The following is a 27430-nucleotide window of genomic DNA, read 5'->3' as shown; positions in this document are numbered from 1 at the left end:
TTGATTGAATAAACATTGAATTGATTCATCAGTGATAAGTTCATTATTTTTTGATCGCCAACCACAATCAGCTAAACCAAGATTGAAATCTTCTAATTCTTGTAAATTATCGATTGCACTCATACCAATATCAGTTATATTTGTGCCAACTATACGTAAATTCTTCAATTTTTTAGCATTATTACAAAGATTAACCAAAAATTCATCTCTAATACCATAATCACAATCAATCCGTAACTTCTCGAGATTTTTCAAATTCCCAATTGGATACATATTGATTCTTGTATCAAACATTGGGTGAATTTCCTGCCAACGAATCATTAATGTTAGATCAGCCAAATTTTTCATTTCACCGATCGACTGGAGTAATAGTTGACTTAGTCCAAAATTACTTATGTATAAACGATTCAAAGCAATTAGTCGAGGAAAGACCTGAAAAATAAAGAAATAATATATTTAAAATTGAATAATATTTTTTATTTTAATATAGGTATAATATTTATTAAAAATTTAAACTTACAGAAGCCCATGAATCTGGTAAGAATATATCATTTCGATCTAAGATAGAGAAAAGTTCTAAACTTTTCAAGGTTCCACTAATTTGTTCTAATGACTTGGCTAAAGTCATTGGTAGAGTTGAATTTTCACATTGCCATTCAATCTTCAACTCTCTAAGGTGAGGCATATTAGAAAAAACATTTTCAAAATCTTGACTCGTTACTTCTTTGAATGCTAATACAAGTTCCTCAAGATTTGGACAATTAGCATTGATTATTGGCATTATTTGAGAAGTAGGATATTTTGTTACACTTAAATAAGTCAAATTACTTCCACAGAGAACAATTAGGTACTCTAGATCATTTGCTATTTTATGTACTTCATTAACTGAATCATTTTCATTGCTATTAAATGTATAGCTTGTAAAGCATGAAAGAAGAAAGCTATTCTCCCAATCTTTGCATACTGAAAAATTAATTAAACATTTTGATTGAATATTTAGAGTTTTATACAAAATTTTGTTTTACCATTAAAAATTATAGTGTATAATTGTTATTTTCTTACTTTCTTTGAGTCGTGGTTGACTAGCAAATAGAGGAGCCATGCGAGTCATACGCAAATCATGTATTTTTCGTTCTTCATCATCATCATCATTATCATCATCATTGTCATCGTAATCATCATCATCATCATCATCATCACCATCATCTTCATCATTATTTTCTATAGATGTTATTGGTGTATCATCTGAGAATTTTCTTGATAACTCAAGCTGTATAAGAAAAAAAAATAGTTTATTATTTAATTGAATCAATATCAAACATTAACAGTATATAGCTACAAAAATATAATCGCATATATAATTTAAAACTTACTTCTTCTTTCGAAATTATAATGAATTTTTCAAGCCATTCGGTAGGACTTAAATCTGCAGTCTCCATATCCATCTTACTTGGATTGGTCTCCATATTTTATTTTAAATAATAAATTCGAAAAATTTACTGGAAACTACAATTTTCTAATGGAGTAAATAATAGTAAACGGTTTAAAAAGTTAGCTTAGGAATGAAGTGGATTGCCACGTGGTGTGTAACCTTATTTATTTATAAAACCTAAATAGCTATTATTTGGCTGTGTCCAACTATGTATAGTCCAACTGAACCAACTAAACTGAACTGTGCTGAACTATTACAGCGCTGTTTACCTATTATGTTAGCAAATATCACCTATACCGGGTTACATGATTTTTAAAATTTAAAATTAATATAATTAAAATAATAATTAAAATTCAATAAACAAATTAATTACTTAATTAATCACATATATATTTATGAAAAATTGGTAAATTTTATCGAAGACATGGAAAGAATATTGCGTTACAAATAATTATAATTACAAATTTATAAATTCATAATTAATAATTATTAATTAAAATTATTGAAATTTTATTACTGAAAAAATTCCACAATTAATTAGACAAAATTACACTTAAATAATTACAGTCTATTTTTTTTTTATTTTTTAAATTTTACATATGAAAATTATTTTTTCCAAAAATAAAAAAATAGATAGATAATCTATAGTTTGTTTATTTATGTTTTTCGTTTTTTAGATTAAAATTAAATCAAAATAATTATTAAATTGTTTAAACAATAACTAAATACTATAATGTTTGGCACATAAATATTTATATCATAAAATCTTTGGTTTATTTATTTAAATATTTTTATTTTATTTTCATTTACATAAATAATAATGTCAATATTTTAATATTCAAAAATGTTCCATTATATACTAGTAAAAATATAAACAAAAAAATTACAACTATTAATATCATGATTTATAATAAATATAAATTTAATAATTTATTATTTACAATTATCATTTAATCATGCATTAAACAATTTAATATGGTCACGTGTGTTTATTGAAAAATTCACAGTTTATGTTTTTAAAATAAGACTAGAGATTTATAAATTTTTTTAAAAAAAATTATAACAATTAAAATTAGGTATTCTGATTAATTTCAAGTATTTAAATATCAATCATTTTAAAATTATAAAAAAATATACAAGTATAAACATCATTAAATAATCCTTTGTTTGCAATTAAATTTGTGCGTTAATTAAATTATTTTATAATTTCAATGGACCTCAAAGAAATCTTGTTCATTTATTTATATTAATAAGTATAATAATAATCTTAACAAAAAAAAATAATATAACAAAAAATTTTATTCCATAATTAATGAGTATAAAAAAAACAAATTAAATTTATTAATAATATCCAGAATAATGATATCCAGGTCTTGGTGGATGATAAGCAGCCGGACTTACCGGATAAGCTGAGCTGTATGATGGTAATGGAGCAAGTGGTGGTGGTAATGGTGATGATGATAATAATCTAGTATCAATATTTTCATCAACAATATGAGACGTTGAACCAGGTGATGGTGGACTTGTTATAATTCTACTTGTATTATTATGTAAATGTGATCTAATTGGGCTCAAGTCGACACTGTGTCTTCCACCAGGTGTTAAATCAAGACTAACAACACGTAATACATCACTGCCTCCATGTGGATATGGAGGTGGTGAATAATTATTACTTGAACGACTTAAATCAACACTTTGACGTTCATTAATATTATCATAATGATGATGAGACGATGATGATGATGTTGGTGGTTGTTGATAACGTGGACTTTGTCCATTAAATGTATGAAAACTTCTAGCTGACATATCAAGACCTTGTAATTCATTTGTCAATATAAATGGTTCAAAATTTCTTTCTCTAAATTCTAAATCAAGTTGCTCATATTTATATGAAGTTGATAAATCAAGTTGTAATGATTTATCTTTAACAGAAATACTGAGATTTTGTGCAACACTTTCATTTTCTTCATCTGTTAAATTATCATTTTGTACTTGATGCTGTTGATGATGATGTTGATGATGATGATGGGGATGAAGAGGATGAGGATGATGAATATCTTGATGATAACGTGAATTTGGAGTTGTTGATGGTGATTCTAAGTCACCATGTGACATGTGAATATAATTTGTTGTTGATGCTGATGGTGGTGGTGATGATGATGTACGTGGTATATCATCATTATGTAAATACTGATCAATATTGTGTGCTCTTGTTGATGATATATAATCAATATTACGATGAATATGATAATCATTATGTATATTTAATGGCGATGAATTTCTATTGTCTGGTGTTGGTACTGGTGACATTAAATCATCTTGTTGTTGTTGTTGCATGTGAAAATCAATGTGGCTATCATCTGGTGATCTTGATGATGGTAGTGGTGAGTTTAATTGATTTGTAATTGTATATATATTACCATCTCTATCTGTATCATCAAGTATTGGACTTGATACAGTACCAATATCACGCTCAGCAGCATCTAATGCTGCTTCAACTAGTAAACTTGCATTTGTACTTTCTGTTCTACGATAAATATTCATAGTTAATTTATCATCAATATTTGTTATTGCTATTGTTTCTTTTTTATTTGTATCATCAAATTCATATATATCTGTTTGTGATAATGCAACTTGATGGCTTGGCTCTGATAATTTTATTGATGGTGGATTAAATTCACCCATCCATTTTTTACTACCTTTACTTTGCAGTTTAGTTGATGTATAAATTTCTTGTTGCTGTTGTTGTTGCTGTTGTAATTGTTGATTTATTATTTCTTCTTCTCTAGATGTTTCTTGAATAACTGAATTTTCACAATCATTATAATCATTAATATCTTTTTGTTGAGTCATAACAACACCACCATTTTCTGATGAACAATCATCCATTGAATTTCTTGAATTATCCTGTAATATATATATAAAAAAAACTTTAATAAAATTCAATTTTCTTATTTAAATAAATAAAGGAAAAAAATATTAAAATATGCCTACTTGAGATGTTGATTGTTGTGGATTTGATGCATCATCATTTTCATTATCACTGTCATTATCATCATGTTGACCACCACTGTATGATTCGAACGTATATGCAACTGATCTTTCAATTTTTGGCATCATATCTTCACTTAAACCATGCACTTTTTTATAATGAAATTGTAAACATTGTTTTGTAGTAAATGCTGCTTTACAATTTTTTTCTTGACATCTAGATAAAATAAAAAATATTAATGATTGAAATAACATTATTATAATTATTTAAAATATAAAAAATAATATAAACTTACTTGAATGGCTTGACACCACTGTGTGTCAACATGTGAATTTTTAAATTACTTTTATTTTGAAACATTTTTCCACATCTATCACATGTTGCTGCAGCAACAACATCTTTATGATGTACCTCTTTCATATGTCTTTGTAATGCTGCTCTTGATCCTAATAATTTCAAACATGATTTACACTGAAATTCTTTAAGTACCTCTGACATATCACTGTGCATACGTTTAATATGTACTTTTAATTTTTGTGGTTGACAAAATTTACGTCCACAAAAATCACATAATGGTCTTGATCTTTGTGGATTTTTAGAACAACCATATGTACGATGCATCTCTAAATAATTTAAACGTAAAAAAAATTTTTTACAATATTGACATTGATATGCACCACGTCCAGCGTGTAATTCAGCAGCATGTTTCATAATATTATCTTTACCAAGTACAGCAACACCACATATTTTACAATGATATTTACGTATTGTTAAGCTGTAATTTGTATCATGAAATATACAACAATGTAAACGATAATAAAATGTATGTAAAAAATTAATATTACAACCACCACAATTTGTTTTATCTGTTTTATTTTTACGTGTCCATATTGATAATTTTGAATCAAGCCAATATTGTAATTCCATACCACATTTAATATCTTCAATTGTTATAAAATATATATTATTATTTTTAATAACAATAGCAACATTATGATCTATTTTTTTTTCAGCTGGTCTCATGTAACGTAACCAATTACTTTTTATTGGATTTGTCGTTGATAAATATTCTATTTTATCATTTGTATTTATTTCCCAAATATGACGCATTGAAAAATCATCTGGTATATCCATTTCTTTGACTGGTGTACCAATTAATGGACCAAGTTTTGTAAATGATGGTATTAGCTTATTAGCATAAATACCAATACCATGATCAGTATTTTGTGTTAATTTTAATTCAAAACAATTTGGCAATGATTCACGTGAATATAATGGTTTATTATTATCAATATTTAAAATTTTATCTTCATTTATTAACTTTTTTTTTTCAGCTATATTTGTATCATCATCAGATTCAAATACATCATCTTTATTGCTACTGCTATTTTCATAACCTTCAGACATTGGATTTTTAGATAATATTGCTTTTTTAACATCTACATTATTTTTATATTTTTTTAACCAATCATCAAATTTTATTGAATCATTTATTTCATTATTTGTTGATTCAAATGGACATGCATCTTGTGTATGACGTGTATTACAATTTTCACATAATTTAATTTTAATTGCTAGTCTATGATTATCATTTGTCAATGCTGAATCTGTTGTATCAATATTTTTATTTATTATTATTGTATTATCTTTTGATAATTCATTTTCAGTGTTTGATTCAAATGGTATTATTATTCCATCATGTGGTGCTTTTCTATGATCATGATTTTTTTTATTTTTTAAATCTTTGTGTCTTTTTTTACGATGTTTATAAATTAATTCACTATCACTGTCGTCATCGTCATCTTCATCACCACCTTCATCATCATCTGTATTATTTTTTTCATCAGTTTTTATAATATTTTTATTACGTTTTCTTGTTATTCTTTTGTCATTTGTTTCTGTATAATTTATTGTATATTCTGATAGTGATTCATCATCACCATCAGCATCATTATCATCTGATAATAATTCATCACTTTTTAATGATGAATTATGATTGGACATTGATGCTAATTTACTTGTTGTTAATTCATTTGATAATAATACAATTGGTAATTTATCTGTTCCATGTTTTAATACAGATATACTTTTATAATTTATGTTATCTTGGATTGATATATTTTTATCAACACCATCATCATCATTGTCGTCATTGTCATTGGCATCAATGTCATCATTAGTCTGTAAATTTTGGCATATATTTTCTTTACTATTTATATTATCAAGTGGTACATTAATATTATCATCTTGAAATTTATTAATTTGAATAACTGATTCATCAATTAAACCATGGTCTTCAATAGCATCATTAATTTTTAATATTTCATCTTCATTGTCAAATATGTCATCTGGTAATTTATCAATTATTAATGAATCTGTATTTTTTAAATGTTTACGTTTTTTACGTTTTTCTTTGTGATGTTTTGTTTTATTTTTATGTTTTATTTTTAATGATTTTTGTTGATCATCATCAACATGATCATGTAATTTTTTTGTTTTATCATCAGTATTATTTGTTAGTTTATCAATTGACTTGTCAGTTATAACTGACACCAGTTGTTTCCTGGGACTTCGACGACGTGGTTCATCTTGTTCACCATAATTTTTTTGTACATCTTCAATCGAATTTTTCTCCTCATCATTGTTTGTATTTCTAATGATGACAGGCGTTGTATCTTGACTAAAAAAAAAACCATAAATAACAAATTAAAATACATGAAATTTTTAATAATATAAAATTAATTTTATTAATTTTACTCAGGCTATAAATAATCAATAATAATAAGTAAATATATTTTTAAAAAATAAAAAAAACAATAATAATTATATAAATAACAAACCTAATATTTTCATCAGCAAGATCAAGCAAATGAACAATAAAATCATCGTCATTTAAATATCCAAATTTTTTTTTTAATAAATACCATCTTTTTAAATTTTTATTACTAATATTTAAATTATTATTTGTTATGTTATTTAACGATTTTTCATTATCATCAATTTGATGTCTCCTCGTTGTCCCAGTATCCTTAAAATTCTTTCCACTTTTTTTCGGCATTACAGTGACATTTTATTAACACAACAATTAGTTTTTTATTATTATTAATTATAAAATAATAACAATTATTTTTTAATTAAATATTATGATATATTACAAGTGTTGTACAATATTTTTATTTATGCACTTGCGCCTTGATCACAAACAAAAAATTAAAACACCCACTTTGTTCACCTCTCAACAAACGACCCCTGTCAACTTGACTTTCATCATATTGATTAATTTCAATAATGACATTGTAACTATTTATTTAATTTTTGTTTTTTATTAATTATTTTGTAAATTGTTTGGGTTTAAAGACACTTGTCAATTGTCATTAATTGTCGTCGGCTTTTTAACTCTCTCTCTTGAGTCAATGAAAACACATGAAATTAAAAAAAAAAAATCAACAATTATTTATAATAATAATAGTAGTAGTGAGTCTGTGTATATATACAAAATTTACAACATTCGCACACTACTTTAAGATTGCGCAATTTTTATTTTCAAGTAGTGGCAGACCTGAGCTCATTTTGCTGTTTTTTAAATTTGAATTATTTCGATTCACTTTAAATTATTTATTAAATAAAAAAAAATATAATTATTTTTTTATTTAATTTTTTTTATAGATAATTAAATTATTTAACAACTTTTTTTTATTGTTAAATAATTTAATAGAAATTATTATCATCAGGGCTTTTTTTTTAGAATTATTATTTTTTTTTTTTAATTATTATTAAATTTATGATAAAAAAAAAAATGATTAGACAATAATAAGAATTTGTTTTACATTTGAATATTAATTAATTGATTTATTTTATTTTAATAATTAATGTTTATTTATATACAAATTATCATAAATATTATTTACAGAAAAGAAAATGTTTAAACGTTTAAAATTAATAATTGCATTTTTTATTTTTATTTTTAGAATAATTGATTTTAATTATTCTAAAATAAATTATTTGCTTTTTTTTTTTCATATCATAGATTGAAATAATTCATTTTTTTTTTCTTAAATTAAAATTGCAATAAATATTTTTAAACATAGGTACGCATACTTTGTTTGAGCATTTGTCATTTGATAATTGCTAATTATTTATTAACAAAATTTCAATTTTTTAGCACACAATGAACGAGCATATATTTGTGCACATGGTGACATCATATTTGGATCATCAAAATATTCATCATCATCATCATCAATAACAGAACGTTTGATGCCTCTGTATTTATTTATTTCTTCATGTTGTTGTTTTAATCTTTCATAATTATAGAAATTTATTTTCTCTTTACCATCATCATCATCATCATCATCATCTGGTTTTTCTTCTCCTTCTAATTCTTGAATTCTCATTGCATAAAGTGACTTGACTTCATCCAAGGATGAACGATCAAGTTCCATCAACATTCCTGTACGTCTTTGATCTATCAAAAAGACAAAAAACAATTTAATAATAATGTCATATGATTGTTGTTAATATTATTACAACAACTACAATTTATTATTTGAAATTATTTAAATAAAATAACAAATGAAACTCACGTTTGATTCCATGAATGTGATCAAACATACTTCTAGAGTTTGAAAATGGAAGATCACAAGCATCACAACGAAAACTATAAAATAAAAATAAAACAATATTAAAATGACGCAATTGTTAATAAATTATTATTAATAAATAGAAAAGGAAATTAAATTTACTATTCAGTTGTTGATGGAGTTGTAAATTGATCACTTTTTGGTGCTACATCATCAACAGGAGGATTCCATGGTTGCAAAACATTCCTAGGTGGTGAAATATTCATTTTAGATATTTCATCTTGAAGACGACGTATTGGTGTCTTGTCATAACGCACTGGTGTCTTGTCATAACGTGCTGAATCCCAATTCATCCTGCAAGCATCAGGACTCAGCAAACTTTGACTCTATAAAATAATAATATACCAAGTTTATTTAATAGGTTATATACTGTTGGAAAAAAAAATTAAAAACAATAGAAAAATAATTAATAAACAAGCAAACAATTGATTATACAAATCAAAAATTATTGTTTATAGTAATAAAATTAAACAACAATATGAATCAACAAAAACAACAATGTCAATTGTTTTATTTATACCTAAATAAAAACAAGATATTAAATAAATAATTATAAAATATATATTGTACAACAATAATAATTTGTATATTGTTGAACAATAAATTAATAACAATTGCCTAATTAACAATCATTCATTGTTAAAAATAAATTGTTTAAAAAAATAAAACTCACCAATGGAAATGTGGTTTGTAGTGCCATTTTAATTATATTCAATTGTCAATTACACTATAAACTATTAAACAATTAAATAACAATATTTATCATTGATAATAAACTGTCAATATTAATCAACAATCTATATTTAATACATAACAATGTATAAAACAAATTAACTAACAATTAACAGGGGGTCGAAATGTAGCATGGTGAAATCGAATGACAATAGCAAACACCAGTCGACACACAGGTGTGTATGACATGAAAATACAAGTGTGTGTGAATTATGATGACACAATTTGATGACGTCAATAATTGTCAGCCAATTAGTAAGTTGGCCATCTTGAAAAATAGTCAACAATTTCGATACGTTTCATGAAAACGCTGCTGTAGTTTCCCTCTCACAACTTAAATAAAAACACATGTGGACATTTTTTATTTATTTATAAATAATATAAATAATAACACACATTGTTGACATAAATTTGTGACAATTTATTATTAATTAATTGTTTTGTTTTTGCTTAAATTATGGAAGACGATCAACAATCAACTTGTGAAAAATTATGGGCAGTTAGAAAAACATCACTTGAAATATGTCGAGACAGAGGTTATAAAGTATCAGAGGATGAAATTAATCAAACATTTGATGAATTTATTGATAAATATGGTGATGAACCATCAACAGATGATTTAAAAATTTTGGTTAAACATAAAGATGATTCATCTCAACGTTTATTAGTTTTATTTTATTTCAATCATAAAGTTGGAGTTAAAACAATGTCTGGTGCATTAAAGCTAATGCAAGAAAAAAAAGCTGTCAAGTAAGTTTTATTAAATACATATTAAATTTTATCATTGTTGATTAATTTTAAAATTTTTGTTTGATGTTTTTAGTGGTATTTTGGTGTATAATGAAATAACTGGACCAGCTAAAGCAGCAACACGTGGTGATTATACAAATAATGATGAAACATTTCATGGATATAAACTTCAAGTATTTCATGAATCAGAATTACTTATAAATATTACACATCATGAACTTGTACCTCAACATATTGCCCTAAGTTCAGAGGAAAAAGCTGATGCATTATTAAAACTTAAAGTAACCGAAAAACAATTGCCGAAAATTTTATACAATGATCCAATTGTTAGATATTATGGATTTGAACGTGGTCAACTTGTTAAAATTATTAGAAAATCAGAAACAGCTGGTCATTATGAAGCACTCAGAATTGTATGTAATTGAAATAAATTGTAACTAGCTGTAAATATTTATATTTTTTAATAAATAAAGTTTATTGAATTCTATATTGTGAAAAATTTATTTAAATTTAAATGTGAAAGTCGGCCATCTTGTTGATGGAAATGCATCTTTATATTTCTATTTTTTACAAGTTGGTAAACATGATAAATAATAAAATTGTTATTATTCAATATTCACACTGATACACACAACACGCTTGGAGTCACTTGGAGTGTTTGTTGCTGTTGTCAATATTATAAACAATATTGTTTTATTATTAAATCAAATAAATTAAATTATTATGGATGATGAATCTGAGACTTATAAATTATGGAGAATCCGAAAAACAGTAATGCAATTGTGTCATGACAGAGGATACCTTGTAACCCAAGATGAGTTGGATCAAACTTTGGAACAATTTAAAGAACAATTTGGTGATAAACCAAGTGAGAAAAGACCAGCAAGAAGTGATTTAATTGTTCTTGTAGCCCACAATGATGATCCAACTGATCAATTGTTTGTATTTTTTCCTGATGACATGAAAATTGGAATTAAAACAATAAAAACTTACTGTCAACGTATGCAAGAAGAAAAAATCCATAGGTAAATAATAATTGTTGTATACCTATTCATGATTTATTTTTAATTAATGTTGAATGTATGTTGAATTGATTTAATGTTATTTTTTAGAGCAATAATTGTGGTGCAACAAGGAATGACAGTATCAGCAAAATCATCTCTAGTTGACATGGCACCAAAATATATATTAGAACATTTTTTGGAATCTGAATTACTTATTAATATAACTGAACATGAATTGGTACCAGAACATATTGTATTATCGTCTGATGAAAAAGAAGAATTATTAATGAGATATAAATTAAAAGAAAATTGTCTTATGCGAATACAAGCTGGTGATCCAGTTGCACGTTATTTTGGTCTTAAACGTGGACAAGTTGTCAAAATAATAAGATCATCTGAAACAGCTGGTCGTTATATTTCTTATCGACTTGTTTGTTAAATTTATAAATATAATATACCTAATTTAATAATGCCTATAATTTAATTTTAAATAAAAAATAAATTTTTTAATTCATCTTGACTAACTTATTCAACATTTGTATTATTTATTTTTCGTTATCAATAAGTGCAATCTAACCTACAAAACATTAAAAAAAAAATAGAGAGTTATAATCTTGATTGATCATCATCATCATTGGATTCTACACGTGTTACTAAAACAACAAGTCAACAAATCAACGTAAATTTAAAAAATAAATTTTGTTTATTAATTTGAATATTATAATATTTTTATATTGTTTTTTTATAATAATAAATTGATAATTAATAACATAAACAATGAGTGATGAAAATGAAACAAATAAATTATGGAAAATAAGAGTAACATTAATGGAAATGTGTCGTGCCAGAGGTTATGTTGTTGATGATGATGAAATAAATTTATCATTACAAGGTTTTAAAGATAAATTTGGTGATAGACCAGGCTCAGGAAGACCATCAAGAACTGATTTAAATATTCAAGTTTTCCATAGTACAGATGTAAATGATCAAATGTTTATATTTTTTCCTGAAGATGCTAAAATTGGTGTTAAAATAATCAAAGAATATTGTCAACGTATGAAATGTGAAAATGTTAAAAGGTAAATAGCTTTATTTCTTTTTTTTTTAAAATAATAATTACTAATTAATTATTAATTTTTCTTCAGGGCAATATTGGTTCTTCAAGGTGGTTTGACACCATCAGCAAAACAGGCAATATTGACAATGGCACCAGCTTATGTCATAGAATATTTCTTGGAAAATGAACTTGTTATTAATGTTACAAAACATTGTCTTGTACCAGAACATATTGTTCTAACACCAGATGAAAAAATGGCTGTTTTAAAAAAATATAAACTTCAAGAACATCAATTAAATCGTATAGTAATGAATGATCCAGTTTGTAGATTTTTTGGATGTAAAAAAGGACAAGTTATACAAATAAATCGTCCATGTGAAGATGATGACTCTGAAGATGAAAATGCTGAAAAAGGACCAACAACTGTTGCTTATCGTCTTGTTGTTTAATTATCATAAATACTATATTATTTATTTATATTTTTTTTTTCTTGTTTTAAATCATTCAACACTCATCAACACTTGTAAATTAACAAAATAAAGTCATCAAATAAACAACTTTTTATCTCTTCATCTCAGTTTATCTATTTATTTTTTTTTCTTTTATTGAAACAAAATAATAATCATGTTAATTCATCATTTTTTTTTTTTTTTTTTTTTTGTGCATTCAATTAATATAATATATTGTTAATAATAAAATATAACATAACGCAATAATAATAATAATAATTACACAAGACTAAAATTAATTTTTTTTTGTGTACAAAAAAAAAAAATAGTAATTTTTTTTTAAAAACAGAAAACAAGTTTAATTTGTTTTCTTGGTTTTTTTTTTTTTGCTCTTTTTATGATATACACATATTGCCCACCTAGGAACAATTAATTATTACAAATTATTATTATTAAAAAATAAATTTCTTACTAACAAACTCTCTCGTTCTCTCGCTCTCTTTCTTGATAATTTTTTTTTTTATTAAAAGAAAATCTATCATGACTGTCGTGATATTATAACAAATTGTTTAAATTTTTTTTAAAATTTTTGAATTATATTATTATACTGTAATTACTTCAATTAAATTATCGTTAATAATTTTTTTTTTTCGTTTGTATTAATCAGTCGTACAGAGTAATATAATTTTCACAATTTATTTCGAAAAAAAAGTCAATTTTAATATCAAAAATAATAATGATTTTTGTGGTTTCGTTTAGGCTTTTTTTTTAATGAATATAATTGAGTTAGTATATTTAATTAATAGAGTAATGAAAAATCAATTAAATATAAACATAAAATTATATTTTTGAATAACGATGATAAATTGATGACCATAAACAAGTTGACATATATTATTATTTGCATTTAGATGAATTATCTATTTTTTTTCTCATTATTTTCTCATCTTTTTCATTATAAATTTGTTTTTTTTATTTTTTAAATTGTTTCTTTGTTATTATTATATTTTTAAAAATACATTCAAGCATACATACACAAGCTATCATACCTTACACAAGTGTTGAAAATCTACAAAACTATATAGAGATAAAGCAAAAAAAAAAAAATCTCGATTATTTTAATCTTTCATTTGTTAAATAACTTTTTTAAAATGTTATTTTTAATTTATTTAGTAGTACAATTGTATGGATAAATTATATATCATAGATGAAAAGAAAAAAAAATGATTTTATTCTGTTTATTATTATTTTTTTAATCTAGAAAAATCGTCATTCGTTCGAGTAATTTGAACGATATGTTGATAGGCCTCTTACTGGTCTAGAATCTCTTTTTCAAATAGCACATTAAAAAAATAATAATATTGATAAATAATTGGAAGAAAAAATACAGCTCAATGTGGGCTACAAATAAGCAATAAATAAATTAAAAATTCAATTAATCAAATTAATAAAAATAGCTTTTTTTTAAATATATTTTAACTCAATATTAATTAATTGTAAATTAACATCAAAATTTTGTATCAATGTGTTTTTAAAAAAGTACAAAAATCTTTTTTATATATTCATAAATATACGTTGGCAGACAAACAAATGTATTATTCACTGTACAATATAGAAAAAAAAAAATAAAAAAAAATTGTAGATTAATTTTTAGAAGCAGTAATGCAAAAGTACAGAAAAAAAAAATAATATATATATATATATATATATAATATCAAACACTGTGATGATATTTCTGACAGTAATATATATAAAAAAAAAAAATTGAAATGGCAACTGAATGGCGAACAAAAAAAAAACAAGCAGAGAAGAGTAAAATAAAAATATATATAAATAAAAATGATACTCAATCCGCCAAAATACATCCAGGGTAGCCCACACAATGAGCAAACAAAAAAAAAAATAAAATATCAAGACAAAAGTTACCTACAAAAAACGTGGTGTTTGTTGAGAGAAATAATAAATTTGAAAAAATAAAATAGTTGTTATCATTCTGTACACGTGAATGTTGAAAGGAGCATTGTGGCGAACGTGATCCTTGATAATCATTGAAAAATGTCTGTAAAAAATGAATGCACAAAATCAATTAAATAAAAAATTATAAAAAATAATAGTAAATAAATTACCTAAGAGTGATAAGGCGTAACATAAGTTGATGGAAATAATCCTCGTTTACTGCCAATCTCACCATGCCACCAATGTTGATCAGTACGATCTGTAACAGTGATAACATCACCTCGTCTAAACTCCAATTCACCTGGTTCTTGTGGTGTAAAATCATACAATGCTTGTACCAGACACTGTTAACATGAAAAAAAATAAATAAATAAACATGATAAATAAATTAATGTCAATGTAAATTTTTCATTTTAATTATTATCGTCACGTAATAATGCTATTAAATAACATTTTCTATCATGAGATAATAGAAATACAAGTATGATAAATAATCAAGCCATCAAAGAATGACGTTTTACAAGAAAATTATAATTATCATTGTGGCAAGGTCATCATTATTGTATTTCCTTTCAAGATTATAATATTTAAATAATATTATTTTTTTTTTAAATACCTCTTCTGGTACCATATCACGAAGTTTAACGTCTTGTGAACGAGACACTGATGCTGTACGATGATACTCAACTAATTCATTAAGGCTACTGAATTTAACAACCCACAAAAAAAATTTTCCTTGTGCATCACGTAATACTTTAAAGTGTTGTACACCATCTGAACATCTAAATAAATAATTGCTTGTTATATTATATGAATAATATAATAATTACTTTGTTTTATTATTTATTTTTATATTGACATACTTGACAGATAGTGAAAAATCACCAGGTGAACTTTCACTAATTCTTATGAGAAAAGCACCTTCATGTTTATTTGATAAAAGTCTTTCAGCATCTGCTCTTGTTATTCTTCCATAATACCAACTAAAAATTATATTTTTCATTTAATTTATTATATTTAACAAAATATTCAACATCAATAATAAAATACTTACTCGTGATTTTTCATTTCTATATAATTACTTGGTATAAGACCTTCTCGTGAATCCAATTCAGCTCTGTACCAATTCATATCATCCTCCATATTGAGAATCTATTATAAAGATAACAATAAACAATAACATTATTATTTAAATTAACCAAATGACATTGATCAAGAAAAATAACAACAAAAAGTCAACTCAATTTATAACTTTTATTTTCCTATTTATAAATAATTAAATAATTAAACAAAGACTTCAATTTTTTTTGTGTTTAATAATTATTATAATAATGTTAATAAATTTTAATTATTAATAACAAATTATTATTTAAACAAATTAATATCAAATGAAAAACAAACAAATAATTTTTCCAAATTTTATAATTCAAGTGAAATTTATTATTAATTGTTTATTGTTTAAACAATTTTCTATATAAAAAAAAAAACACCTGACTCCTTGTACTATTATAATAATAATATTACAAACCTTTAATACTTGAGTTCTACGAAAACTCAATTCATCCTCAGCCGTGGCTGTAAAATCATGTTTTGCAACCGCCTCCATGTCACTTTAAAAAATAATAAATATTTTTCTTCCAATATTTAAAATAATTATTATAAACAAATATATGATATGTATATTTTTCAACTCTCTATATAAAAATCACCTCTCCCATAAAATCACATACACACGCAAACACACACCTTTTTTTTTTTTTAAATTTAAATTCAACAAAAGAATATCATGTAATATAATTTTGTCAAAAATATGTCAGACTGTTGATCAAGGTTTTTCACCAAATAAATACAACTTAAAAAATTCCTCGTAGTAAATAACAATAATATCAATAAATACACATTTAATTTTAATTTTTTTCATGTATATGTGTACATATATGTGTGTGTATATGTATTAATCTTGTTTTAAAAAAAAAAAAAAAAAAAAATTCCGTCACAATGTCTCTCTCGTTAGGCATCCAATATTTGCCAGGCAAATTTTATATTTAAAAATTTAATTAATTAATTTTATTATTGTCAACACTAGACACTATTGTTAATAAATAAAAAAATATTTAACTTTCTTTTTTTTTTATGAGAAAAAGTCGATTCAATTTGACAGTAATTTAGTTTCTTTTTTTTTTTTTTTTTTTAAATGTCAAATAAATTTATTATAGAATGAATATAGGTACTTTGTCTGTTTTTTATTTATTTTTATATTTATTTTTTTTATTTTTAAATTTTACGAGTATTCATCATTCGTCTTATCAGACATTACACTCACTAGCAAGGGTTTTACTAGTGGACGGATGCCGAGGCTCGACCACCACCTCGAAATATCGTCGCATTAAATAAATATGTGTGTGTGTGTATTTATAAACTGCGCAGTCGCAACTGGACTGTCCAAAGAACTCTTTTTTTTTTTTTTTTTTTTTTTCTCTTTTTTTATGTCTTTTTTTTATTTTTTTATTATTACCTACTAGTACTTTGATGACGTAAATGTATTCGAGATTATTCGACTGTATTTAATGTCAAATATCAACAAATTATTATTCAAATTTTTTATGATTTACTGGCTTTTTTCAATTAAAAATTAATTTATCAAGTTGAGCTAATTGGAAAATTTTATAAAGAAGTTTAAGAATTTCTGCATTGCCGATATTAATTACGCATGCGTGATAAACATGTAGTCTTTTTTTTTTTTTTTAAACTTCCTTATTTTTGGATTTGATTTATTATTAATTTTTGAAAAAATATACTTATATAAATAAAAATTCTTTTTTTTTATTAACAGCTTTATTTGATGTTTGGATATTTTTTTTGTTTTAAATTGAATTTTTTTCATGTAGATTTAATAATCTTTCTGGGAATTTGATTATCACGTAATTGTAGATAATTTAATTGACAATAGATAGCTATTTTTTTTCAAATGATAATATTATTTGTTAAATGTTTGAATACCATTGAGATGACATGGTTTAAAAATATTTTATTTATGCTTATTTTTTGTTGTTAAATTTGTTTGATATTGACCGTTAGATTTGTAAATATAAGATCAAATTTAAAAACATAAAATTTATATTATTACATTGCGATTTAATTAATAATAATTGAATTAATTTGTATAGAAAATAAATTAGCTTCTGAAATTTCTGTACAAAAAATTTAATTTATTTAAATTAAATATATAATGTCAAATATTTAATGACAAAATTTTGGTATATATAAATTTTTATATAGTCAAATAAATTATTAAATTATAAGGTTTATAAAATAGCAAAAAATTGATGATATTGTTGAAATTTTTGAAAAGCAATTTAACCGTGTGGTTCCTATCCTCATGAATAATTGCATGCCCACTTCCCGTTTCCTATACGTTTTATGTATACATGAATTGATGATATATATACATACATAACATTATTGTTAATATTGTCGTTGCCCTCGGTCTACCCACACTTGATAGAAAATCAAGCATCGTAACATGCAATTTGATTTGAAATTTAAAAAAATATATCAATTTTAATCTATTCGTTTCAAATATATATTTAAAAAATTATTATTATTATAATTAATTAACTAATTATTAATAAATTGTTTAGTATATTTTTAAATTTATTCAAAATGTATACTTTTTAAATTATTAAAAATATATTTTTCATTTTTTTTTTATATGTCAAATGTAATATTTTGTAAATTAAATTATTTTGTTTTTTTTCTTTGTTAAATTCAAGTATTAATAATAATTATAGTCAACATGCCCTTGGCATCATAATTACACAACACAATTGTCATTAAAATTACAATATAAACTAAACAAAACTTGCGCACTTGTGTTTTTAATATTTAAAAAAAAAAATAAAATACGTTTTTTATTTTATTTTTCAAAAAGTCATTTCAATTATTTTCTTGTGTTTCAACCAGCAGAAAAAATATATATATTTGTATTTGTATGGGTATAAAATGGGCACGTGTACACAGCGTGAATTGCAAGTTTTTAAATTGCACATTTTACTTAAAGCTTGCAAATGGAATGTTCGTGTGAGAGAGTGTCTGCCATCCCAACGAGAAAGCTCAAACAAATAAAAAAACAAAGATTACAATAAAGCGAATAATATATTTTTAATTTAAATTTCTTGTAGATTTTTTTATCCATAAAATATATATTTTTGTCTCAAACTTATTTCAACAAACAAGCTGTAAGCACATCACATGTAAAAAAATTTTCAAATAATTTCAAGTGCATTAGATTTTTTTTTTTTTTAATTAACCATTATTTTTAATAAACTAAAAATTTAAATAGCTATATTTAAATTCCAGCTTTATTAAGGTCGAATAGCTTTTTAATTTTGAATATATATTTTTTACCTTTTTTTATATTTTTTAGTTTTACGATAATAATGATGACGTGTATGGTATTCGAAAGGCTTAAACGTATTTTAATGTGACTCACGCTTCACTCTCTTTTACATATATATATATATTTTTATATTTTTTTTTTCCCTCATTTTCTCTCGTCTTGTATTCTGCTCCAATGTGTCACGTATATGTCTTATTAAACGGAAACAGGATAATATTTAAAATCAAAATAATCATCAAAAATTATTAAAAAATTATTTTTGTTTTGATAAGAAATATTATTCACGCTTTTATTTTTTTTTCTCTTCCCTATGTGGGTTTTTTTTTTTTATATTACTAATTAATCATTTTTTTTGGCTTTTAAATAATATATATTTATGAAATAATTTCAATCAAAAATAAGAAAAATTAATTATAGAAAAGAAATAAATGAGAAAATTGTTGAATTTTTAGTTTATTTATTTTCATTGGGGTTGATTGTTTAGGGTCAATTTTTTTATTCAACAAATATTCAGTATAACATATGTTTAAATAGACATTGTGATAAATTTTTATTTTTTTTTTATATATTGTTTCAATGCAAAAACATTTGTCTGACGTCATTCACTGACGCAGAGTACGATTCAAAGTGAGTTTATATAGCTCACGGCGTTATCCAACAACGTTGAGAGAAAAAAAAATAAAAAAACAACAACAAAAGTTTCTGATACGGAATCAACTGATGACTACAGAATATATTACAGTTATAGTGAGCGAAAACTTTTCATAAAATTACTATAAAGAATAAACCATTTTTAAATTATTTAAAAATATATATAAATATATTTCAAAATATTATTAATAATTATTTGAATTATATTCATATAATAATTGAAAAGAAAAAAAAAATTTAAAAGGTTTTTTCATTTACATATTAAATTTAATTAATTGACAATAAAAATTCCAGAATTTTTTTTAAAGGGAAATATTGAATTCGGGACTTTAAATTTGGTAGAAAATTAAAGGGACGTAACGTGCTGCTATCTATCAACTCGGTTGGTAATTCAGGTAGCTTTTTTGAAGATTCAAATTTGATGAAAAAAAAAATGTAGATGTATATTGGAGAGGGATTAATACTCTCAAATTAAATATACAGCTTACGGGACGTTGTAACAGGTGTTATATGTTATGTTTTTTTTTAATTTTATTCTTCTCTTTTTTGTTACATTTTTTTTTTTTTTTTTACGACGAGATGCACAGGTGGCTGAGAATAAAATTCACGTGACACTTTTAAATGGTTTTTCGACCTTCGTTAAATTACATTTGTGACCTTTGAAAATAAAAAATAATAATTACATATGCATACAGTTATATCGTTTTAATTTATCATTTTTTTTATTTGGTTAAAATTGTGGTTGGTCAAGAGTTAAAATATTATATATCTTATCCAATTTATTTCTTCGAAAGACAAGAGATAAGATAGCTTGGAATAAATTTTTCATGCTTCATTATCATCCACCACGAAGCATGGAATATATATATATTTTTTTATAGTTATTTTTTAGCCAAGAATATAAAATTTTGCCGCAAATCCAGTTGAGATTTCTACCTCATTGCCAGGCACGACATCAGGAAGCCGTTTTTTCATTCTTTGTTATTTTAAAATGATGGTAAAATCCAAAGAGGTCACTCGACCGCAATATCCCTGTGAAAAATAATTCATCCAGAAAAAGTCAAGTTGAATTTAAATTTATATTTTAAAAATAGTAAAAAATATATTTTTCTAAATTTCTCAATAATTTAGCTTCGCCTTTATCATTCAATTAAATAGCAAATTATTTTACTTGAATAAAAAAATTAATTAGTAAATTGACATAATAAATTTACAATAATAATACCCTAAAATTAATATTGTCTTTTATTTTTAATTAAATATAATTAAAATAAAAAACGTTAGAAATTAATTTCTTAAATTTTTTTTTTTGATAATTCAATCGAATGGTCAATTATTTTAACTTGAATGCGGGAAAAAAGCTACTGACTAATATTAAATTTGAAATTGTATTTTAATTTTCTTTAATTATAAAAATATATCCTGTATTAATTAAAAAACAGTTAAAATTACGAAAAAGTAAATTGACAATTTTTAATGAAAAAAAAATAAGACAAGTTTTAAATAATTTAAGTTTATCAGACGATCGATTGATGAAAGCTTCCGTGTATGACATATTAGTAGTTAATCAAGTTCAATATTCAATCACAAATTGTATATCATCAATACATCAGTATAATTAGACTCGATATATATCAACACACACACATCAATATTATGTCATTAATCATAACCATTTATCAAATATTCGAAATTATATTACACACAAATTCCTCAATAAATAAAATAACTATTATAATTAAATTTTATCAATCCTAATGACCTCTATAAATCAATTTACAAAGATAAAAAAATTAATTTAAATAATATTATTCTACACTGTTAATAACAAAAGTCAAAATTTAAAAACTTAAAAATTTTTCATCAATAAATTAATTATTAAAGTATATCATCAATAATTAAAATAAAAACAAATAAAAATTTTATTATTTTCTATTTATCATTTAAATCAATCCATCAACAATTAAAAAAATTTTAAAACTTTAATTATTATTTTTAAACGACAATTAAAAACCATAAAATAAATTTAAAAAATTTCAAATAAACACTAACAGTTTTATACAAATATAAACTTGATAAAATTTAAATAGAAAAAAAAAAATATAATTTTCTAATTGATAAAATAGTAATTGTTTGAAAAACTAAAACAATTTTTTTTTTTTGTACAATGACATTTGTATATATAGAGAATGTAAAAAGAGCATATATATAGTTGTCGCAAACTCGACCCATATTTAAACTAAAAGAAGAGGATTATAAAAGAGAAGAATAAAAAACACGTGGTTGTAGTAACTGATGCAATATATATATACAAACAAAACAACCACCAACGACAAAACGTAATATGCATCACACACACACAAACATATTATTTTCTACATAGATATTTGTACTAACCAGTTGTAAAAAATCATAGTACACGATACACAAAGAATTCTGCATTAAACAGTAGTAGCCTTCAAAAAATAATTCATCAACTTGAAAATAACAAATAAATATAAATAAATAAATAATAAAAAAAAAAAAAAAAATTGTCCAACAACGGTATATATATACACACTCGAAGGCCGTAGGCAATTAATTTTACGATTCTCACGTTCATTCAAATAAATACACACATATATATATATAGATTCTTCTTACTCTTTATTTTTCATTCATTAAAAATTTTTGTATAGTAGTAAATATATATGTATACTCTTATCAAATTCATCGTGTTATTATTATTATTATTTTTTTTTCAATACATTTATTATATAAAAGTGACAATAGATAATTGAGGTCGATGACATTTACATAGCTTGTCTATAAATAGATCAACTTAATTATACATTTAGCAATGTTAATAAATTTTATATTTATTTTCAAGAGTGGTAATTTAAAAATACATAAAATATGAATGAAAAAAAAAAAAAGAATAAATAATGATTTGTCACGTGGTTTATATATTAAATGTTTACTACAAAAATGAGCCAAGTAAAACTGACCTAGGTCAAGGCGCATTTGGTAATCTTTGATTTAGATAAAAAATAAAAATAAATAAATAATATTATGGACGTGTTGATGTTTAAAATACAGAGAGAAAAAGAGAGAGAGGGGGGAGGGGGGAGGGGGGCAGACTAAATAATCAAAACAAAAAATAAAATGACTTTGAGAAAAAAAAATAAAAATGAGACAAAAATTCCAAAGATTTGTTGTTTTTTTTTTTCGATTGCTTGTGTGTGAGTGTGTTGTAAATTGTGTTTAAAGGTAAAAGGGAAAAAATAAAAAAATAAAATGAATATGATAATAAAAATAAAGATATGTTTATGCTGAAGGTGGAAGAAGGGTGATGCAGTTGAGGGTTGAGGGGAAGAGTAGTGAAGTAAACAATTCCTGCGTCTTTCGTCTCTTGCAGATTGTAGCAAGGGTATTACTCCACTATGCTATATATATTATATATATATATGTATATGTATCCGCGGTACTCCACTTTCATTCAGTCATTCTAAAAATAAGCTGCCGATTCACAACGCATGAATGACAATCGGACGCGAAGGGAACACACACAACTTGGAATTTCTCGATTCAGATTTCATCTCTTTTTCCCTCCCTTCCTCTCTCTTTTTCACCCTCTCTCTCTCTCTTTCTATCTTTTACTTTTTTTATCGTATTTTATTGTACATTTCATAGTTTGCATCTCGGTCTTACTCAACTTGACCTTGAATTTGTACTTTTTTATTTTTATTCATTTTCTCTATTTGAGATCAAACGTATGGCTCCAATATGTGTCGTGACGTTGGACGAGTAAGGTTCTTTAAATAAATCATATATATATTCATTTATTATTTTTTTTTTCAAGAGAAATTCATCTCCATTTAGATGTATATATTTTTTTTTTTAAATAACAGATAGATTTATTTATAAATATTAATAACTCTTACAGAAATAAAATTTATTGATTTATTTTTTTTGGAGGTAAAGGATTGACACACAGGATTATTGATGGATTTTTTTGAACTTTAATAATATTATTTTTCTGAATATTTATTTCTATTTTTGGATAATAAAAGTAGAGTACTTTTTTTTTTTTTTTTTTAATTAATAAAAAAGTTATTGTGAGTATTATTTTTACTCCGAAATTTTAATTTTTTAAATTACAAAATTATTCTTGTTTGCTAGAAATTTTAACGACCATTTTTCAACTAAAAATTACTCTGAATTAAAGCGAATTTAATGAGCTTATTTTATCGAACAAAAGTTGGTTTAAAGAAAATTAAATTTTAGTTGGCTTCGTAAAACTATCGCGTGATATTCTCGTAGAAACTTTAAGCAGTGATTTTTAGAAAGCTCGAAATTTTTATTCTACGAGAAAAAAAAAAATGAGTTAATCAGATTAATCCCCAATTTGTTTGATTTTTCTTTCATTAAATATTGATTAAATCCAAAATTAAACTCTGCTTTTTAATCTACTTAATAGTTTTCCGGAAAAGCGAAAGAAAATCACAAAAATTCAGTAAAAAATAGAGTAAATCAGAGAATCTATATTCAATAAAAATATTTATTGCACAAAAGTTGAGATTATTAGCTTGAAATTTTATATTTTATAACAAAATAATATTGATTTACATTAAAAGACAGTCGTTAACCTAAAACTTGAAGAAAATTAACACACCAAGTCCATAAATTTATGTATATAAACTTGTAAAATTGCAATTTTTTATTTCGCAATTTTATCATTCTTCTTTGGAATTCTTATTACAAAGAAAAAAAAAACACGTGGTCATTCGAGTCGTGAATGACGTAGGTACTCGTTTACAAGACTTTCGTAGTAAATAAATAAAATTTTTATAGCAACAACGGGAAAATCAGCCGCAAACGAGAGTAAAAAATAAATTAATATATAAAAGTAAAAAAAAAACTTGTAGAATTTAAAATGATTTTATTTATTTTTCACTTTCATTATTATGTTTAGCTGTATAATTTTAATTTATTTGATAGAAAATACGTTAAAATAGCTTATGCTTTGTAACAGAGAATTGAGAATAATTGCATTTAGTCAAAATAAAAAATAAGGGAGATCCGTTTCCGGACACTTGAGAAGGTTGAGTTGACCTGTTGCTGACAACAAGCAATTAACTCGTGATGGGTCAGTTATCAAGTGGATCCCATGAAAATTTGCAACTCATTTAAAACAAATATACAAATTTTTAAATAAAATTTAATTTTAATATTGTCATTATATACTATTATAAAATTATTAAAATATTTTGAAAAATAAAAATAATTAAAAATGACAAATTTAGATAAAATTTTATCCAAGTGATAAAAAATTTTAAAATAAAATTAAATAAATTCATTATGTATCTACAAGTAACTGATAAAAAATTTATATATATATGTGTATAATAAAACCAAGTAAATTAATCTTTAAATGAAGAAAAAAAATAAAAAAATAAAATAATTTCTTTTAATGAAGTTGATATAAAAATAAAAAATTTATATTAGTAATTAATAATATTTTATATATAGATGATAATTGAGGAAGAAGAAAAAAAAAATAAAATAATTTAAAAAGCCGGTATTAAAATTGAGGTTAGTTCAACAGAGAGAAGGTGTTCTTTAGTTGATATTTTTTTATATATATAAAATGAGAACAAGTTTTGTATATTCTATATATCTTGCGAGTATAAAACATCGACCAAGAAGAGATACAACAAGCCAAGTAAACCAAGTATAAACCAAGCAACAAACTCTCCAAGTCTCCAAAGAACTTGAGACTTGAGCCAAGAGAGAAAATTGTGAATCTGGCAACCCTGTAGAAATACACATTTTGTCCAGTACCAGCATGCTTGAATGCAGGGTTGAATTTCAAAACGCTTGCGGGAATAAATGAGAGAGAGAGAGAGATACTCTTACCATGAGAAAAAAGAGCCGCATTTATTTTCTCTCTAGAAGGGGAACAGTCAAAAAACCGACAAGGGCTATATAGAAATATTATCATCGTGTGGAAGACATAACGGTGCGCCAGTTCGTCGTCGTCCACCATACACACTCATAAATGCCTTTCTCTAAAATATATATATCGTTAAACTAACTAACTAAAGTCGCCGTCGCCTGGTAGGCGGACAAACAGAGTGGAAAACCCGAATACGATCCCCTTCAACATCACCAACAGCATCAACCAGTACCATCAACATCATCAGCATCAAGTTCCTTATTATCTATCATATATATACTTTTTATTTCTCTGCGCTTTACAACATGCGCACTCAATATTTTTTTTTTTTTTTTTTTATTTTATTTATCTTATCTTTTTTATATATCTCAAAGATAAAAAAAAATATATATTCTCTTGATTTTTCTCTTTCAGCCCCTCTGGTTTTTTTATTTTTCTTTTATCCATTTACCCTTGGTCACCTCCCCCCTCAGTGAACCCAACTCAAAAAAATACAATTTAAAGCTTTTCAAAAAATAGTTTTTTTTCTAAACTCAAAATTCCGAGAATTTAAATTTTTAAAATAAAAAAAAAACTATATAAAATTTTGTTTATTTTTATAATTCAATTAGTTAATTTTTTTATAAATTAAATTGATTAATTTTAATTTGATACACAACTCTTTGTTATGATATGAAAAAAAAAAAAAAATTTATTTTTTGTATTTTCCGGCGGCAATTTGATTATCATCAAACACATAAAATATATAGGATGGTATAAAATACATAATTTTAAATCATGAATTTACATTGTTACCGGAAAAAGGGAGACTACTTTAAATGTTGAATGTGTGTGTGTGTGTGGGTTAACTTTCCCTCCATCAGTTTAAATATCCCAAAGGAAATAATTTTTTTACTACCTGAACTAATAATATTATTATATATTTTTTTTGAATTTAATTAAAATACCAAGATATCCTGGAAGAATGTGCGTCATCATTGATCGGTCAAGCCTGACTCATTCAACAATAAATCTGGAAAAAAAATCATAAATAAATTGTAGCAAATAGAACAAATTAAAATTAAATAAATTTATACTTTTTTTTTTATTTCGGAGCTGTCAAGTTAAATGTTTAAAAAACATTAAAATAATAATAATAAAAAAAAAAGAGTTTTTTTTTTGTTTTTTTTTTTTTAAATTTTGAAATTGCCTTGGCTGAGGCACTTTCCATCAGTTATATTCAACCAAGCCAACAAGTATATCGTCAGTTGGTAGATATACATATATACATGTGCCCCTGTATTCCACTCATGTGTGCTTGCTTGCCTGCCTTATAGCATTGCTCAATGTATATATATATATATGAGTTAAACAAGGATAAAAAATAAAGAATTAATTTTAAAATAAAAAAGCAGCAAGGCAGTATTCACGTCCGTTCAACAGCAAAACAG

At 24.0% G+C, this 27430-nt stretch overlaps 6 protein-coding genes across 10 annotated transcripts; 3 read left to right on the top strand and 3 right to left on the bottom strand.

Moving 5' to 3' along the window:
* Positions 1-1896: 1896 nt before the first annotated feature.
* Positions 1897-7839, bottom strand: LOC122857986. The gene is made up of 4 exons (XM_044160572.1): positions 7265-7839; positions 4720-7104; positions 4427-4640; positions 1897-4339 (listed from the first exon to the last, which is right to left on the bottom strand). The coding sequence occupies exons 1-4, from the start codon at positions 7480-7482 to the stop codon at positions 2774-2776; spliced, it is 4383 nt and encodes a 1460-aa protein (XP_044016507.1). The 5' UTR covers positions 7483-7839; the 3' UTR covers positions 1897-2773.
* A 622-nt stretch (positions 7840-8461) lies between these two features.
* Positions 8462-10004, bottom strand: LOC122857985 (zinc finger matrin-type protein 2-like). Its single transcript, XM_044160571.1, has 4 exons — positions 9738-10004; positions 9167-9390; positions 9008-9081; positions 8462-8889 (listed from the first exon to the last, which is right to left on the bottom strand). The coding sequence occupies exons 1-4, from the start codon at positions 9762-9764 to the stop codon at positions 8564-8566; spliced, it is 651 nt and encodes a 216-aa protein (XP_044016506.1). The 5' UTR covers positions 9765-10004; the 3' UTR covers positions 8462-8563.
* Positions 10005-10104: 100 nt separating this feature from the next.
* Positions 10105-11033, top strand: LOC122857984 (DNA-directed RNA polymerases I, II, and III subunit RPABC1-like). The gene is made up of 2 exons (XM_044160570.1): positions 10105-10546; positions 10620-11033. The coding sequence occupies exons 1-2, from the start codon at positions 10254-10256 to the stop codon at positions 10969-10971; spliced, it is 645 nt and encodes a 214-aa protein (XP_044016505.1). The 5' UTR covers positions 10105-10253; the 3' UTR covers positions 10972-11033.
* Positions 11034-11171: 138 nt separating this feature from the next.
* On the top strand, positions 11172-12078 carry LOC122857983 (DNA-directed RNA polymerases I, II, and III subunit RPABC1-like). Its single transcript, XM_044160569.1, has 2 exons — positions 11172-11571; positions 11659-12078. Exons 1-2 carry the CDS (start codon positions 11270-11272, stop codon positions 11987-11989), a joined length of 633 nt encoding a protein of 210 aa, XP_044016504.1. The 5' UTR covers positions 11172-11269; the 3' UTR covers positions 11990-12078.
* A 103-nt stretch (positions 12079-12181) lies between these two features.
* On the top strand, positions 12182-14858 carry LOC122857980 (DNA-directed RNA polymerases I, II, and III subunit RPABC1-like). Its single transcript, XM_044160563.1, has 2 exons — positions 12182-12629; positions 12696-14858. The coding sequence occupies exons 1-2, from the start codon at positions 12328-12330 to the stop codon at positions 13054-13056; spliced, it is 663 nt and encodes a 220-aa protein (XP_044016498.1). The 5' UTR covers positions 12182-12327; the 3' UTR covers positions 13057-14858.
* Positions 14362-17632, bottom strand: LOC122857981 (growth factor receptor-bound protein 2). 5 transcript variants are annotated; one of them, XM_044160565.1, is made up of 7 exons: positions 17528-17632; positions 16541-16622; positions 16067-16164; positions 15876-15995; positions 15629-15794; positions 15183-15356; positions 14632-15115 (listed from the first exon to the last, which is right to left on the bottom strand). In XM_044160565.1, exons 2-6 carry the CDS (start codon positions 16616-16618, stop codon positions 15183-15185), a joined length of 636 nt encoding a protein of 211 aa, XP_044016500.1. In that variant the 5' UTR covers positions 16619-16622; positions 17528-17632; the 3' UTR covers positions 14632-15115. The 5 variants fall into 5 exon arrangements, with proteins under 5 accessions (XP_044016501.1, XP_044016500.1, XP_044016499.1 ...); XM_044160564.1 differs by lacking the exon at positions 17528-17632 and adding an exon at positions 17336-17375; XM_044160568.1 differs by lacking the exon at positions 17528-17632 and adding an exon at positions 17244-17336.
* Positions 17633-27430: the final 9798 nt, after the last annotated feature.

Source organism: Aphidius gifuensis, linkage group LG5, assembly GCF_014905175.1.
Source record: "Aphidius gifuensis isolate YNYX2018 linkage group LG5, ASM1490517v1, whole genome shotgun sequence".
NCBI lineage: Eukaryota > Metazoa > Arthropoda > Insecta > Hymenoptera > Braconidae > Aphidius > Aphidius gifuensis.
This window is presented reverse-complemented; position numbering and strand designations above follow the sequence as displayed.

Bases quoted from the DNA above. Each gene is read 5' to 3' on its own strand.
- LOC122857986 (XM_044160572.1), bottom strand. From the start codon at position 7,482: ATGCCGAAAAAAAGTGGAAAGAATTTTAAGGATACTGGGACAACGAGG. The intron at 7,105-7,264 runs GTTTGTTATTTA...TTTTTTTTTTAG, and splicing joins CTTGCTGATGAAAATATTAG to TCAAGATACAACGCCTGTCA. The intron at 4,340-4,426 runs GTAGGCATATTT...TATATATTACAG, and splicing joins CACAACAATCAACATCTCAA to GATAATTCAAGAAATTCAAT.
- LOC122857985 (XM_044160571.1), bottom strand. From the start codon at position 9,764: ATGGCACTACAAACCACATTTCCATTG. The intron at 9,082-9,166 runs GTAAATTTAATT...TTTATTTTATAG, and splicing joins ACTCCATCAACAACTGAATA to TTTTCGTTGTGATGCTTGTG. The intron at 8,890-9,007 runs GTGAGTTTCATT...TCTTTTTGATAG, and splicing joins TCACATTCATGGAATCAAAC to ATCAAAGACGTACAGGAATG.
- LOC122857984 (XM_044160570.1), top strand. From the start codon at position 10,254: ATGGAAGACGATCAACAATCAACTTGTGAAAAATTATGGGCAGTTAGA. The intron at 10,547-10,619 runs GTAAGTTTTATT...TGATGTTTTTAG, and splicing joins CAAGAAAAAAAAGCTGTCAA to TGGTATTTTGGTGTATAATG.
- LOC122857983 (XM_044160569.1), top strand. From the start codon at position 11,270: ATGGATGATGAATCTGAGACTTATAAATTATGGAGAATCCGAAAAACA. The intron at 11,572-11,658 runs GTAAATAATAAT...GTTATTTTTTAG, and splicing joins CAAGAAGAAAAAATCCATAG to AGCAATAATTGTGGTGCAAC.
- LOC122857980 (XM_044160563.1), top strand. From the start codon at position 12,328: ATGAGTGATGAAAATGAAACAAATAAATTATGGAAAATAAGAGTAACA. The intron at 12,630-12,695 runs GTAAATAGCTTT...ATTTTTCTTCAG, and splicing joins AAATGTGAAAATGTTAAAAG to GGCAATATTGGTTCTTCAAG.
- LOC122857981 (XM_044160565.1), bottom strand. From the start codon at position 16,618: ATGGAGGCGGTTGCAAAACATGATTTTACAGCCACGGCTGAGGATGAA. The intron at 15,996-16,066 runs GTAAGTATTTTA...TATAATTTTTAG, and splicing joins ATAGAAATGAAAAATCACGA to TTGGTATTATGGAAGAATAA. The intron at 15,795-15,875 runs GTATGTCAATAT...TTATTTATTTAG, and splicing joins GATTTTTCACTATCTGTCAA to ATGTTCAGATGGTGTACAAC.